The sequence below is a fragment of the Astatotilapia calliptera genome, chromosome 7, assembly GCF_964374335.1.
Source record: "Astatotilapia calliptera chromosome 7, fAstCal68.1, whole genome shotgun sequence".
NCBI classification, from domain to species: domain Eukaryota; kingdom Metazoa; phylum Chordata; class Actinopteri; order Cichliformes; family Cichlidae; genus Astatotilapia; species Astatotilapia calliptera.
Genome location: NC_137428.1, coordinates 43,595,010 through 43,609,321, shown reverse-complemented (window position 1 = coordinate 43,609,321; position 14,312 = coordinate 43,595,010). Strand labels below are relative to the sequence as shown.

General features: G+C 40.2%; 1 protein-coding gene across 4 annotated transcripts; it reads right to left on the bottom strand.

Moving 5' to 3' along the window:
- Positions 1-502: 502 nt before the first annotated feature.
- dnajc24 (DnaJ (Hsp40) homolog, subfamily C, member 24) lies at positions 503-14,312 on the bottom strand. 4 transcript variants are annotated; one of them, XR_013910535.1, is made up of 7 exons: positions 13,609-14,311; positions 12,291-12,426; positions 10,307-10,676; positions 8,534-8,602; positions 6,033-6,239; positions 5,685-5,771; positions 503-5,563 (listed from the first exon to the last, which is right to left on the bottom strand). XR_013910535.1 is itself a non-coding variant. In XM_080304527.1 (6 exons), exons 2-6 carry the CDS (start codon positions 12,306-12,308, stop codon positions 5,451-5,453), a joined length of 777 nt encoding a protein of 258 aa, XP_080160653.1. In that variant the 5' UTR covers positions 12,309-12,426; positions 13,609-14,312; the 3' UTR covers positions 503-5,450. The 4 variants fall into 4 exon arrangements, 3 of the variants coding, with proteins under 3 accessions (XP_080160653.1, XP_080160654.1, XP_026030597.2); XM_080304527.1 differs by lacking the exon at positions 5,685-5,771 and having other exon boundaries at positions 13,609-14,312; XM_080304528.1 differs by having other exon boundaries at positions 503-5,771; positions 13,609-14,310.

The window sequence follows — 14,312 nt, the reverse complement described above, 5'->3', positions numbered from 1 at the left end:
GAGTGGCCCACAGACCATCTGACTGTGGAAGGTGTCGTGCGACGTTCCTGTACCAAAGACGTAACCTAACACCACTAACTGCATGTCTTTGGACTGTAGGAGGAAGCTGAAGTACCCATAGAGAACTCACCTATACACGGGAGAACACGCAAACTCCACACAGAAAACACCCCCAAAACTTTATTCTGTTCATCTGAACGTAGCGTCCCACATAGAAAAGCCCCAAACAGGTGGTGGAGAGAAAGAAAGTAGAAATAATGTGTGTGTGCGTGTGTGTGTGTGTAGATATCAGATGTAAGGGAATTAAGGGCAGGAGCATTAGAGGTAGATTCAAACTGTTGTACCATGATGTAGATAGGAAGAGATTAGGGGCATTCTTGAAGGAAGAGTATAGATTGCACATTAACTTATAATTAGATAATCAATATGATTTTGTTTATATATCATCATATATCTTTTATCAAATCTATATGTGCTTTTAAGCTGCAATCATTACAGAATATTTGACACTGGGATCATTTTTTATTGAAATACAAAGTTGTTTTTTTCCATTATTTTCATGTTATCAGTGATAAAACTAAGTAGAAACCAAAACAGTCAAATAATATATTTTATGTAGTCAAAATCATGTACCAGAGATTTTAGCCAAATAAGACTGATTTTTTTTCCTGTACATTTTCCTGATTCACTTTCTGTGGAAAGAATTCAATTAAAACACATAAAGCATTAAAGCATTAAGAAAAAAATGAACAAAAAGCAACCACATTTAGCTGTGCTTTTTAGAATGTTATTTTCTGTTAAATTAATAACTTTATATTACATGTTTTATATTATATTATATCATAAACAGCATACAATTTGAGAGATTAATCTAAAAAAAGAAAGTAATCTGTTAATAAAGTACAACTGATAATTACATTTTCATTTAATGAGCTCAAATTCTACATATCAACAGATCTCACTGATAATAAAAAGACAGCAGCATTCTGGGGGGTGAGTGTAGAGACACAGGGGGCAGGCAGAGAGGGCAGACTAAGCAAAGCGCACACTGAAGTGAGTGGTGGCCTGAGGCCTTTTGGGGCCTTGTGAGCCATCAGAGCTTACTCACGCTAAACCAGGAATGAAGCAGCTTAACTTCAGCCAGGAAACACTGCCCTCTATTCTGTGTACCTCTCAGTAGGCAGCCTTCCCTCTATGTCCAGTCCAAAAATGCCAAAACATAGAGGGGTCGGTTGTGTTTTGCTATTGCTTGTGTGACTTGCTTTGTCACACAAGCCCTTCCTAAATGGTTATAGTCATATTGTTGTAAGTTCCCTTTGTTTGTTTGTTTTTTGTTTTTGTTTTTTTTTAAAGTAGGCAAAATACAATACCAGCCAATTAATTAGGTATGTCGCACAAGCAGCAATTTGGACCTTCGTTTGCTTTTCTTCAGACTTAATTCTTTCTACTATAGATTCAACAAAGTCCTGGTAACATTCCTAACCCGGAGATTTTGGTTCATATTAACATCACTAACTGGCTGCACATCCATGACGTAAATCTTCTGTTCGAACACAGCCCAAAGCTGGATCCAGATCTGGTGACTGATGCCACTTCAGTACAGTGAACTAATGATCATGCATCATCATGTATTATTCTGCTGAAAACATCCATCAAAAGATGGGTGCAATGTGGACGTGTCATGGTTCCAAAACTCATGGATGTGAATGACTTCAACTTTCCAAAAATAAGATACTTAAATACACTGGATTCTATATATACAGTATACATAGTCTTCTTTGGTAGTAGTAGGGTCATATACAGTGCCGCTAAGCCATTTTTTCCCAAAATAAATAAATAAACAAAAGGAGGATTCAAGATTGGCACATTCTCAAAGGAACAGCATTGCTAATATTTGTATTTAAATCATTCTGATATTTAAATGTATTAACCTTTCAATTAGATTGTAATGAATTTTAAGACAGAAATTATTTACAAAGACGTTACTCAATCGAAATTACATTTTTTAAAATATCATATTATTGCTTGGTTCTATTCTTATTATGCTCCACATTGTTCGTGAATCATTCCTTCCATCAAAAAGGTCTTTCATTAGAAATCATCATGCTCTCTTGACAGGTTGATTGGCTTGCGTGTGTTTTCAGTTTACATGATCCAGAAGACTCATATCACTGTAGCAGCGATTTTACTTTCAGTGAGGCATGTTGACGCTTTTAGCTTCCCTGCATCGGTTGTGACTCAATCAATAAACTGATCTAAGGTCAGTTTTCTGTAAAATATTACTGACATGATTGGAGTAAAATTAATAATGAAACAGATCCAAAATCTAGTCTATATAATTTCACTCTGAACTACAGTCCAAAAACAGTCCAACTTTATTCTAACCTTATTTATTTTTTCCATACATGTTAAAAAAGATAAGTTGAATTACATTTGGTTTAATTAAATGGATTTTAAGATTTTACAGTGTGATGAGAAAAGGGGGTCCTAACAGGGTGGGGTGTAATGAGTTTTTGTCCAGAAAATGGTTAGAAAGTGATCTAAAGGAGCCTAATTGTAGGTGGTGAGCAGGTGAAATGGATTTTGTGTCCCAGCACATCTCAGCATGTCTCTGTGTCTGTCACATCAATATTCTACCAACCCTCAATTACACATCAGCTGTCAACTCCTCCTCCTGCCCACTCCCTCAACACACACAGACATATACACACCACTTCCCCCACCCACATAATCTCCCCTGCACTCTTGACTGTTACTGCTAGAGAGGAAAATAATTAGTGAAAAATTTAGACAATATGTGTCACTCCTTCTCATCTTCTTTTCTGTCAAATCTCAACTATTTGCCCCTCACCCCTCATTTTGAACTCCTATTTTTGAAAAATGCAAAGATGGACGGATGGATGAAAGATGATCATCACTCAGATCTCCTGTTAGATGTGACCTTTGCAGGCTGAGTGACCAAAGATATGAGAGTCATTACCAGTCGTTATCCCTTTGTGTGTCTGTCGCAGCCCTGCTGAGGGGAGAATAGCTCTGTCATTTAGGGTACTGGGTTCAACTGGAGGGTTAGGACCTCTATGTAGTCACAGGATAATTTTTTTCTGAGTCACAGCATGCTTGTGTGTGTGTGCACATGTGTCTGTGTTTTCTTTTATAGTTTTTTATAACCATATTATCAGTGTTTTGACAATACTCAAGGTTGTTTGAGTGTGTACGTATTTACTTAATTTATTAAATCATAAACGTATATATATGACATCGGAGTGCCATTTGGACTGAAGAAGTGTAGTTGGATCACAACAAAGAGAAGGAAGGTAGTCAGAACTTGTGGGATTGTACTCCAGAAGGCAATACTGCAGAAACTGACAGCTACATGGGAATCCCACAGCCAAATGGGAACCATGAAGAGGCCGCTAGGAAAGCCGCTACCACCAAATAGCTGCAGAGAGTGAGGCAAGTGCTGAATGGGAAGAACAAGATCCAGGCAATCAACACCTACGCCCTGCCAGTCGTCAGACACCCTGCTGGGATAATCAACTGCCCAACGGAGGAGGTACAAACCACTGACATCTAGACAAGGAAGCTTACCTTACCATGCATGGAGGGTTTCACCCCAAATCCAACACCCTGAGACTGTACGCTAAGAGGAAGGAAGGAGGCAGGGGAGTAGTGAGTGTAAGAACCACTGTCCAGGATGAAACAACAAAGATCCCCAAGTACATCAAGAAACGGGAAAATGGCCACAACTGATAGTGAACAGCTCAGGCAGCAGAAATCACAGAAAGAAGAGAAGCAAGAAAAAGAACCATCATGGATGAACAGGCTCGTGCATGGCATGCCCCGCTGGCGGATAGAAGTGGCGGATACCAAGAAATCCTACCAGTGGCTGGACAGAGCTGGACTGAAAGATAGCACAGAGGGACTTATCATGGCAGCACAGGCAAACGTTTTAAGCACAAGATCCATAGAGACACACCAGGAAAAATCCCAGTACAGGCTGTGAAAAGATGCTGCTGAATGACTCGAGCAGATCTCAGGAAAAACATGTGAAATCACTGTACAGAAGACCACAATCCTAGGAACAGCAAAGATAGTGCACAGGACCGTCAAGCTCCGAGGCCTCTGGTAGAAGGCCTGCGCTTAAAGGATAAAGACCGCCATGCAGGGAGAGTGCAAAATTATTAGATATGTGTAAGTAAGTATATGTATATACATTTTGTATAGGATTCAAAAATAGTTTACTAACGGCAGCAGAACGGACACATGCATATTGCAGTGGTTGGGTGTTGACAGCAGCAGGGATTCAGTGAAGTATAACACTCTAATGGGCGGAGCCAAACGTAAACAAACATGGGACAAGATCATTGGCCATACACTACGTTTTTCAACTGTATGCTTTCTTGTGAATACAGTCGAATCCTTAACCAAGTTACACTGTGGCAAAAGATATAGTTTTGAACTCTAAACTGAAATTCAAGCAGGAGGCATGTTGCTGTTGACTGTGTGCAGCACGTAATTCTTCTGATCTAAAATATACTGCTTAAATAGTCTATTTAAGATGTTGTTTACCAGTGGCACCATAGCAACATCTTGTGATGGGACCACAAAAAAGGTCTGTTAGTTTCTGTGCTGTCTGATGCACTTGAAAAGAATTGGTTATGCTCAGCACCATCATGCCAGGGGTGTCAAACTCCAGGCCGCGAGGGCCGGTGTCCTGCAGGTTTTAGATATCACCCCAGGTCAAAACACCTGAATCAAATGATTAGTTCATTGCCAGGCCTCTGGAGAACTTCAAGACATGTTGAGGAGGTAATTTAGCCATTTCAATCAGCTGTGTTGGATCACATCTAAAACCTGCAGAACACCGGCCCTCGAGGCCTGGAGTTTGACATCTGTGACCTATGGTGATTTCCTTCTTGAGTTATAGCATTCACACAATCGTTAGAAAACCTCTGTCCTTGAGTTCGAGTTCGCAAGTTTCAAACTCATCCAAGATTTTTAGTATGCACCTAATGGTACCAATTTTTAAAAAAAATCCTACATAATCTTGTTCTCGGGTTACTGTATTCACAAATTTGGTTGGCCATACCGCCCACCTCGCCACCAGGGATGGATGACAATCAGGTTTTTACAGCTGAAGGGTGAAAACGTTGCAGTGAAACAGCACAATTAAGTAAAATACAACTGTATACTGCACAATATTTCAGATGATCTTTCCATCTTGCATTTTTGGAATCCAAATACTGTTTAAGGCAATACATATATACATCACCACAACAAACAAACAAAACAAAAACCAGGGTTTTTTCTTTAATTGTTTATCTGTTTCATAACTAATTTGTGGTAGCATGAATGGCTGTGAGAGAGGTCATAATAACCAGGAAAAGCTGGCTATCAAGAACACAATGGAATTACATTTTCCATAGATTTTCAACTGTATGGAAATACAGTTAAAATTCAAAATCCATGCCCCCTTTCACATTTTCCAAAGCTATCCAGTGCTCCAGATTGAAGTCTTTGCTGGGTTGATTCTGGATCCCGGGCCGCATGTTTGACACCCCTGCTGTTGGAGTAGGCATAGTTTTATCAAAGTCTACCCTGAAGAGAAAACTTTAAGAGAAAATATTTTCTCCACAAGGTAAGAACCAGTGATTTTTATTATCTCGTCTCTTTCCATCACTCACCCTGAACCTGCTCTTGTCAGAGGTCTCTTCCTATTAAAAGGGAGTTCTTTCTTCAAGATCTGCCTGCTCGGATTGTTGTGGTCCTTGCTATAATATTGTAGTATTGTATAATATTGTTTAGTGTCGATTTCTCCAATTACATTTGAGATACCAAAAACAGGGGATTCCAAAATAAAGGTTTGTGGATAATGCAATACATTTAAGAGCTGAGAGTCTCAGCTTTAAGCCAGTATTGATCATATAATTGACTGGTGCACACTTGAAAGGAAAATGTCAATACTAATGATTATAAGAAAGGCTCAGAGTCAGAGTTGGAAATTATAAGAAAAAAGTATTAATATTACTGACATTTTTGAGCTTTTTCATTAGTTGACCACGTCACATACACACTGAGAGAACAGGTATCACAGCAGACAATTGCTCCTTTGTGCCGTCCTTCCTCAGTTTCCTTTTCACCTTCATCTTGCTGTTTCCTCTGTGGCTCCTCCTCCAGTTCCTCCTCAGTGACACTGAATACTCCTCCACAGCGACAGGAGTGTGTATATAGACCCTGATCTGAAAGAACATACTTTCAAAATTAGAGATGGAAGAAATTTACCAGCTGTAACCAAGTACATCTGGGACAGTACTCGTGAAAATATACAGACAGAGCATGAAATGGTAAATAAAAATTGAGAAAACAAAAATAGTGCTGAGCCTGAGTTCTTGTAATTCTTTAAAGTGGTATTAAGTAAGAGTCCTTTCTGTAGGTCATTCAAAGTTTTCATTTGGACATTTTTAGTCCACTTATTGTAGCTAATTATTTTCAGGGAACTTTGTTGTTGTTACAGTCTCTGACCTCTAGGGGCTCTCCCCATGTGAGAGAGCTTTTGCTCCTCCTATGCTCCAGGTCTGCCTCATAATCAGCAGCTGAGATGTTTTGCAGCTCGTCAGCCACTGTATCTCAAAATGCCGCGCCTTCTTTCCTTCCCTTTTCTCTGGGCTGTGAGCTGCAGTGGTTTGGGCAGCAGGTTGTAGCGGTGTCAATTTATGAAACTTGGTGTAACATTGGTTTTTAATATTTGTGAGTAAAGGTGTCCCTTTACAGAGACAATTGTGAACCACAGTGAAAGCATGTAGTTGTTTTCTGCCATTTTGTTTCAACCATTTTTCTCATGTTTTGTGGCAAGACGTGGAGCACAGTCATTGTATTTTGTTTTCTTATAGATAGAGTGGTCTTACTTTGTTTTTTAGCTAGACTGGGCTGTTCTGTTTGTCGTTTTGGCCTTGGAGACCCTGACACTAGGGGTGCAACAATACTCGTATCGATATTGAACCGTTCGATACAGTGCTTTCGGTTCGGTACGCATATGTATCGAACAATACAAAATTTTTAATTTATTTTATCAACTTTTCTTCTGACGATGCTGTCTGTGTTGAGCGCTCAGTGGATCTGCATTTGACTACTTTGCCTAGGCTGCACTGTCGAGTGCAGATCCACTGAGCGCAGCGCAAGCTAGCAAGACAGAAGCTAAGCTCATTGCAACATGGCAAATTGAACCTCCCCCACCCTCATTCAGATCTGGCGTTTGGAACTATTTTGGTCTTCATGTGACGTATGACCCTGAAGGTAAGCGCGTCATGGACTAAAGTAAAAAAGTATGTTGGATGTGCCACGCAATGCTCAATTACATTGGTGGGAACTAGTGCGTTAGCGCAGTTAGCTCGTTAACGTGTTGACACCGTCCAGCCCCACGCACGGGGCGATCCGCGGTAACTCGTTAACGGAGATTTACCACGTTATGGCGTTAACGTCATTTGAACAAGATTAACGCTGACAGCACTAGTGGGAACACAACGAATATGACTGCACATTTACTCCGACATCATCCTAGTGCAAAGACAAAAACAACAAGCACGCATGCTACAAACTTTATCCGAGTCATTTAGACAGCCGTTAGCACATGATTCTCCTTATGGGGACCTGATAAGTTTAATATGCTGCTGAGAATATAGCCCAGAAGAAGCGGATAGTATAGCTTTTATTTTGGAAAGAGACATTTCTCTCTTTTCCAAAGATGAGTGATTTCTCGATCAGATATTTTTTTATTACTTTGTTTTTTCAGCAACATTACATTTAAAAACTGTACTTTTGAGTTAAAATATATATTTATAATTTTAATAAATGACAAATTAAAAAGGCATGAACATTTTTTTGTATCGAAAAAATATCAAACCATGACACCAAAGTATTGAACCAAACCAAACTGTGAATTTTGTGTATCGTTGCACCCCTACCTGACACAGAGCTTCCCTGTGTTTTATTTGGGCCTAATTGGTTCGTTTGGAATTGTGAAATAAACAGTGTTTTAACGACGTCGACTTTGTGGCAGTTAATAATTACCCCCACCCCAGATAATACTTTGTTTTTAAGTGGGGTGTAACAGTTGTCATTTACCACTAATCTATGAATAAGTCAAAAAAAAAAAAACCCACCCAACTCAAGTGATGAGAACGCCTTGTGTCGATACAGACAACAAACAATTTAGCAAAAACTTAATTTTAAATTGCAGCTTTAGGCACTTTGTTACCAGCAGCTTGTAAAAAAAGAAAACAAAACATTATTTTCTTTCCAGTTTCTTTAGTAGAATCTAGTTAAAAAAGGCCAAAGATGACACAGTTTCACAGGCATAAGATAGTATTTTTGCACTATGGTGGTTCATAAAGGTAAACACACAATTTACTTTAGATGGACAGATTTTTGTATAGAGCATTTCTACGCTACATGAGCACTCAAAGAGCTTTACTTGCACCTGCCACTCTAAATATGGTTTCCGGGGGAATGTTTAGTGTACATAATGTGTCATTACCATCATCCCAGGTCATGTCATCCACATAGACTGTAGAATCTATTGGCCAATCCTGTTTCAGTGTCCATGCTGCAGAAGTGACAATGCATCATTATTAGTAGCTGCAGTTATAGAAAAAACAAGCAATATTATTTAACATTTGCTGTTAAAGTTATTGTGTCAGAGTCTGCTCTCAAAATGTAAATCAAAATGTACTAAAAATGTAAATCATTCTGAACTTTACAGTCTTTTTTCCTACTTAACCCCCAGAAAAGTTGTATTCATTCAGATAACATCTTATATCGGGTTTTTACAAGTCAAGTGCATTGGGATAGACGATAGTAAACACTACAATAGTGCAAATGACTGTAGGGTGGATAAATGAACTGAGTGACATACTGATAATGGAAGGATGGACAGACGGGTGAAAAGATAGATGTTCACACTTACTTTTTCTTTGTTTTTACAATTCACTGAGAAAACAGTCATTATCAAGTTATGCAGTTTGACAGTGATAATGACTCTGAACCATGCATAATTAGTGCTAAACTTTGATTAGCTTTTAATTAGCGTAATACTGTGTGAAGAATAATTGCTGCTATACTAGTCCGAATTTAAAATAGGATAAAGAATGAAGGAGAGACGAGTGCTTTCAGGAACATACGCATAAAACACACCAGAGGTAAACAAATATCTTATTTCTTACAGTTTTGAAACCATCTATGGATATTTTATTTTTAACAAACCTTTGCCACACAGTGACTGCAGATGGCAGTGAATCCATACTCACCACGTGAGTAAGTTAACACCTTGGCTAGGCTATAGCCAGACTGATACGACTTATTTTAAAATAAAATCACTTAAGTGAAAATTACGTCTAATCATGGGTTCCCTATTTGAGTAGCTTCCGGGGCCCAAAGCAGAGGTGGAGAACTTGATGGAGCTGTGTGGTGTGAGCTTGTGTGTGGCAGGTGAAAAGCTGCCCAGAGCTTCATCCACAGCGTCTTTATCCCGTCGTCCTTCTCTCACCCCAAATTGCACCAGCAGCATCTGCTCTTATATAACTATCATTAGCTTACAGCTGGTATGTTTAAGGTATGTGCTAACTAAAAATAAAGACAAGATGACAGTTTATTAAATTTTAATGAAATCTGCAGATTGTTTCGGTGGAGTTTAATAAACTCAGCCGTCTGCTCCTTGCTATCTAAAATATAACAGGACACCGGAGTATATTCTCGAGCATCTCACACTTATGATAATCAGCTGTCTGCTTGACGTTTATTCAGCTGTGTAAAAACTATAACTTTGATCTCAGCCAAACCGATTTACTCAGGAACAAATAAAATACTGAAAAAAGCCAAACAATAACATTTTAAGTTCTCTAAGTGACTTATATATCATGTTTATTAACCTAAGTAGCGAAAGACGGCGGTGGGTTTGAAAACGATTTGCCGGGAGTCCGGTGTTCTCACGGCTCTAGTGAGCCTTGCCCCCGGCTAGCTATCGAGCTGGTGGGTAACAGACGTCTCAGAAAACGTCGGCGCACTTTTGAAAATATTTGGTGTCTTGATAAACTGAGCAGATATTTGAAGTTTACACAGATAAATTCTTGCCTGAAAATATGTTAAACGTTTATTTTGTGACCCAGAAAGAATAATAAGAGTAACATTAAAACTAGCTAGCTGCTGCCATTGTTGGAAACTGAGCTGGTCACTTGCCCCTCCCTTCCTTCCCTCCCCATCTCCAGCTGCCTCCCTCTTCCCGCTCCACCACAACCACCCACACATGCAGGACCTTGGAGTAGGGGTATGTCACCAGGGTGCAGAGGAGGCTCGGGCCACTTCGGAGGTGGGGTGCCCCCGGCCTCTCGGCCTGGGGCTCGGTCACTCAGACACGGCTGGCTGCCGGCGGAGCTCACGGGCGCGTCACTGCAACTCCCCCTGGCTTCTGCTCCGCGGCTGCTGAGTGAGCCCTCATCTGGGACTCTCCTCAGCTCTTTCTGGGACAGTGGCGCGGCTGCCCCTCTGTTGGTCTTCCTTGGTCTCTTGTGTTCTGGGGGCCTCTGGATGTCTGGAGTTTTGATCTCCTCCATACCTGCTTCATGCCCTGGAGGACGGGGCTGTGGCCCCCCCACACCCTCTAGCAGATCATTACATGAAGGAACCTTTTTAAAAAAAAACAAAAAAAAACAAGCGCGTCCATGCTCACAGGTGTACACACCCACAAACTACACCCTTTTTGGCTCCTACCTCAAAGCACACTGTGTTCTGTTGATCTTATGTGCTGCACAATAATGTTTAATATTTAGTATTTACTGTCATATTCCCATATATCATTGTGATGTTGTTTATTCTATTACTCTTGTTCTCTTCTGCTTGTTTTCTTTTTTCTTTCTCAGCAGGTGATCCAGGTGATCGATATATGCATTTTTTTTTCTGCCCATTCTGTTGGTTTTTGTTTTTTGCCCTTCTCCCCCGTCCCTCTTCTCAGCTGTTTCTCTTTCCCTCTTTCTTTCTCCCCTTCTTTCCCCCAGTCAAGTCTGTCCCGTATTCAGTAAGTGAAAATAAAATGAACAATAAAAGGTGAATCAAATGGACCATTACGGCAAGGCTGGGATGGTCAATTTGGTAAAGTAAATCCGTTGGGCATCTTTCTTTGCCTTTAGACAACAATTCTGATGGCAAAAGAGCCAAACGGGACAGGCGCAAAATAAATAAAAAAAATTTAAAAAAGGAAACTGAGCTGGGCCGCGCTATGAATTCTGGGATAGGTTGGGCCATGAAGTATGCACCCGACCCATCCTTCAAATGTGGGGAAATGAAGGGCGCATTTGTCGGAGTCTTTGAATTTGGACAGTCTTCATGGTGTCGCTGTAACGTAATCGGCCTACAAATGCGGCCACAGGACGATGCGGCCCCTGAATTTGGACACAGCTACGATACCGGACACAGCTTCTTCTTCTTCGTAGTTTAACGGCAGCTGGCATCCTTGTACATGCAGTGCTGCCATCTTCTGTTTCAGTCCGTTATTACACTCGGAAATCCTACTACTTATTCCTGCATCTTTTGGGATCTTACAAAGCTTCAAACGACGTGTCGATAATTTTGATAGTCGACGTAATCGTGACTAGTCGACTAATCGTGGCAGCCCTACTTCATACATCATTACTTTCAGAGCCAGCATATTTAAATGACAGTATTCATATTTGGTACTTGTGTATAAATATTGTATATTTTGAAGTACTGGTACTTTATTCCATCCATAATATTTGTCAAATATATCCAGCCTGCTGAAAGAGATTCCTTTTCTGCTCCAGGACTGAGGTTAGAGCAAATTTTGGTGGACTGTGCATTCACTGTACTCTGCTGCTGGTAAATAAACCCAGGTTATTAATAATGTCTGGTGAGCTGTAGCATTTCGCTGATATACTGCATTCATGCTGAACATTCAGGTTCAAATTTAAAAAAAGATGATTGAGTTCGGAAAGTTGGGGCGAAAACCAGGGAAAAAAGTCTGAATTTTCAAGATTAAAGTTTTACATTTCTTTAAAAAAAACAAAACAAAGCAAAAAAAACATAGGAAAACTGTGTTTTCCCATCAAACAACAACACGAGATGTAAAGAGAAGATATGCATTTTCACGTTTTTGTGCCAGTCTTGGTCAGTGAAAAATAAAACTACATCAACATAAGTAATACAAAACATTTTTTCCCGTCAAAGAAAACCATCACGAACCTTATCAGTAAATAAAGTAAATGAAGCACAATTTAAAGTCCCACCTCTTCTTTGCAAGTCATATTGTGTCCTAGTGGTTTGGTCACTAAGGACCCTCCATGCAGCGTCAACTTCTAGAAACTTCTTCACACCAGACTCTGCTTCGGAAGAACAATCCCCTCCAAGACGGTCTGGGTGGTACTGCAGATTTGTGCACACACAAACAAACGTATATTCAGACACCTCATCTTCTATGTATGAACTTATTGCAAATATTTGACATTTGGAGGGCTCAGAAGACCCAGACAGCTGTCCAAAAAAACAAAGGGATTGGCACTTACACAGTGCTTTTCTACTATGAGCACTAAAAGCACTTTTATTCCTGCCCAAGTGTCTTGTCTAACATTCACACACAGTCACACTCTCATGGATGCATTGGGTTATCTCTCCTGCAAGTTGAAAGATGATATGCAAACTGGAGGGGCTGCGAATCAAACTACCTTGTGATAGGTCGATGTCTGCTCTACCACCCGAGCTACAGCTTATTATTGATACTAGATACATCCATTAGAATGTATGTAACAGAGAAATACACAGAAATTAGTTAGACAGCACAGTCTCATCTGGGCACCTTTTGGCACCTAAGGCAGTCAAATGTGGGTCAGTTGGCTTAAAAGTCTTGGCCAACAATTTTCTAATAGCTTTACACACTTGTCGCTAATAGCTATCCTCCAGCTAAATATCTGTGCGCCATTTAACAAAACTGATGACAGCATTTTATTGCTAGCTTCTCTTCATGCAAACAAAACCCTTCCATGCACAAATGACAGTCATGGAGTTCCACATGTGCTGGGGCTGATCCCTTATCCACCTCCTCTTAAGATATGTCATTAGAAAAAAACTGCATATGCTTCCACTGCATTACTTATCAGGTGTAAATGCAGTGGTGAGAATGAATACAAACGCCACATTTAATACAATCTTATCATGATGACAATGCAATGATCAGATGCTTTCCAAATGGTATGAGGTGGTGGCTCAAAACAGGACGACCTTTCTGTTTTCAAACAAAAGGAACTGGCTGCTAGTAACAAAGTGTGTAAAGATAACATCTAAAGTGGATTTGTTCCCAAATTGTTTATGTATAGACATAACACTGGTTCATCACTTAGTTAAGAGCCTTTTTATGCTTAAAAAATACACAGGTAAGTTGCCTAAGCCAAAAAAAAAAAAAAAAAATCTGGTCAGCTCCAGGGACTGAAATGAGGGAAAAGGCACACAATGTGGACAACAAAATGGAAATACATGAGGGTAGACCGCTTTTGCATGCATATAGGTAGTATGGGTCTATAGACAGATGGAAAAAATAGAGAATGGATTTACCTGTAAGGCCAGCTGCTGGTACCTGTGTCTGAGCTGCTGAACCGAGTCTGAGGGGTTTGCTCCCAGGACAGCATACAGATCCTTCTCTATTGTTTGGTTCATTCTTGCGTAAGTGCGATGCTGACATCAGACAATTGCATTCACCATCATAAGGAGAGTCTTTTGCAAATATGTGAACTGTTTTTAGGACCTTTAGCAGTCAGTTCAGTAAAATGTGCTCACTTAAAAATGTCAAATCAAACCGCAACCTTTGAACGGGTTACAGTTATTCCACACTGCCGCAGGACGAACTGCAACAAAACGAGAGCTCTTCGTTTGAAATTATTAGTAATTACAGTGGGTAATCTCGGTTAACTTGCACAAACACAGTGTGGTACACACATGACAGGCAGTTATTCAGTGTGAACCTGCGGGCTCAGAGGTGTGCCGGGGTCAAGAAAGACGCGAGCTTCACGACAAAGTAACGCTTAGATAAGTTTAACAGACGAAATGTGGTCGACGAAGGCGCTTATGGTTTCACATTTTCTATATTTCCCAGAGACCTACATTTAAAGGACTGAACATACCTCTAACACACGAGACAACATAGCGTTCTACGCTGTTATGAGTCCCCTTAAAAACAGCCCGTGTATTTATGGTCCGCCTGCTTGAGTTCCGCTAGGAAAATGAAATACAGAACACTTCGAGTACCGTTTTGTACTCAG

Coding starts and splice junctions, on each gene's coding strand:
- dnajc24 (XM_080304527.1), bottom strand. Junction 6,240..8,533: donor TGACATGACCTGGGATGATG/GTAATGACACAT, acceptor ATGTTCTTTCAG/ATCAGGGTCTATATACACAC. Junction 5,564..6,032: donor TAATGAAAAAGCTCAAAAAT/GTCAGTAATATT, acceptor CTACTCCAACAG/CAGGGGTGTCAAACATGCGG.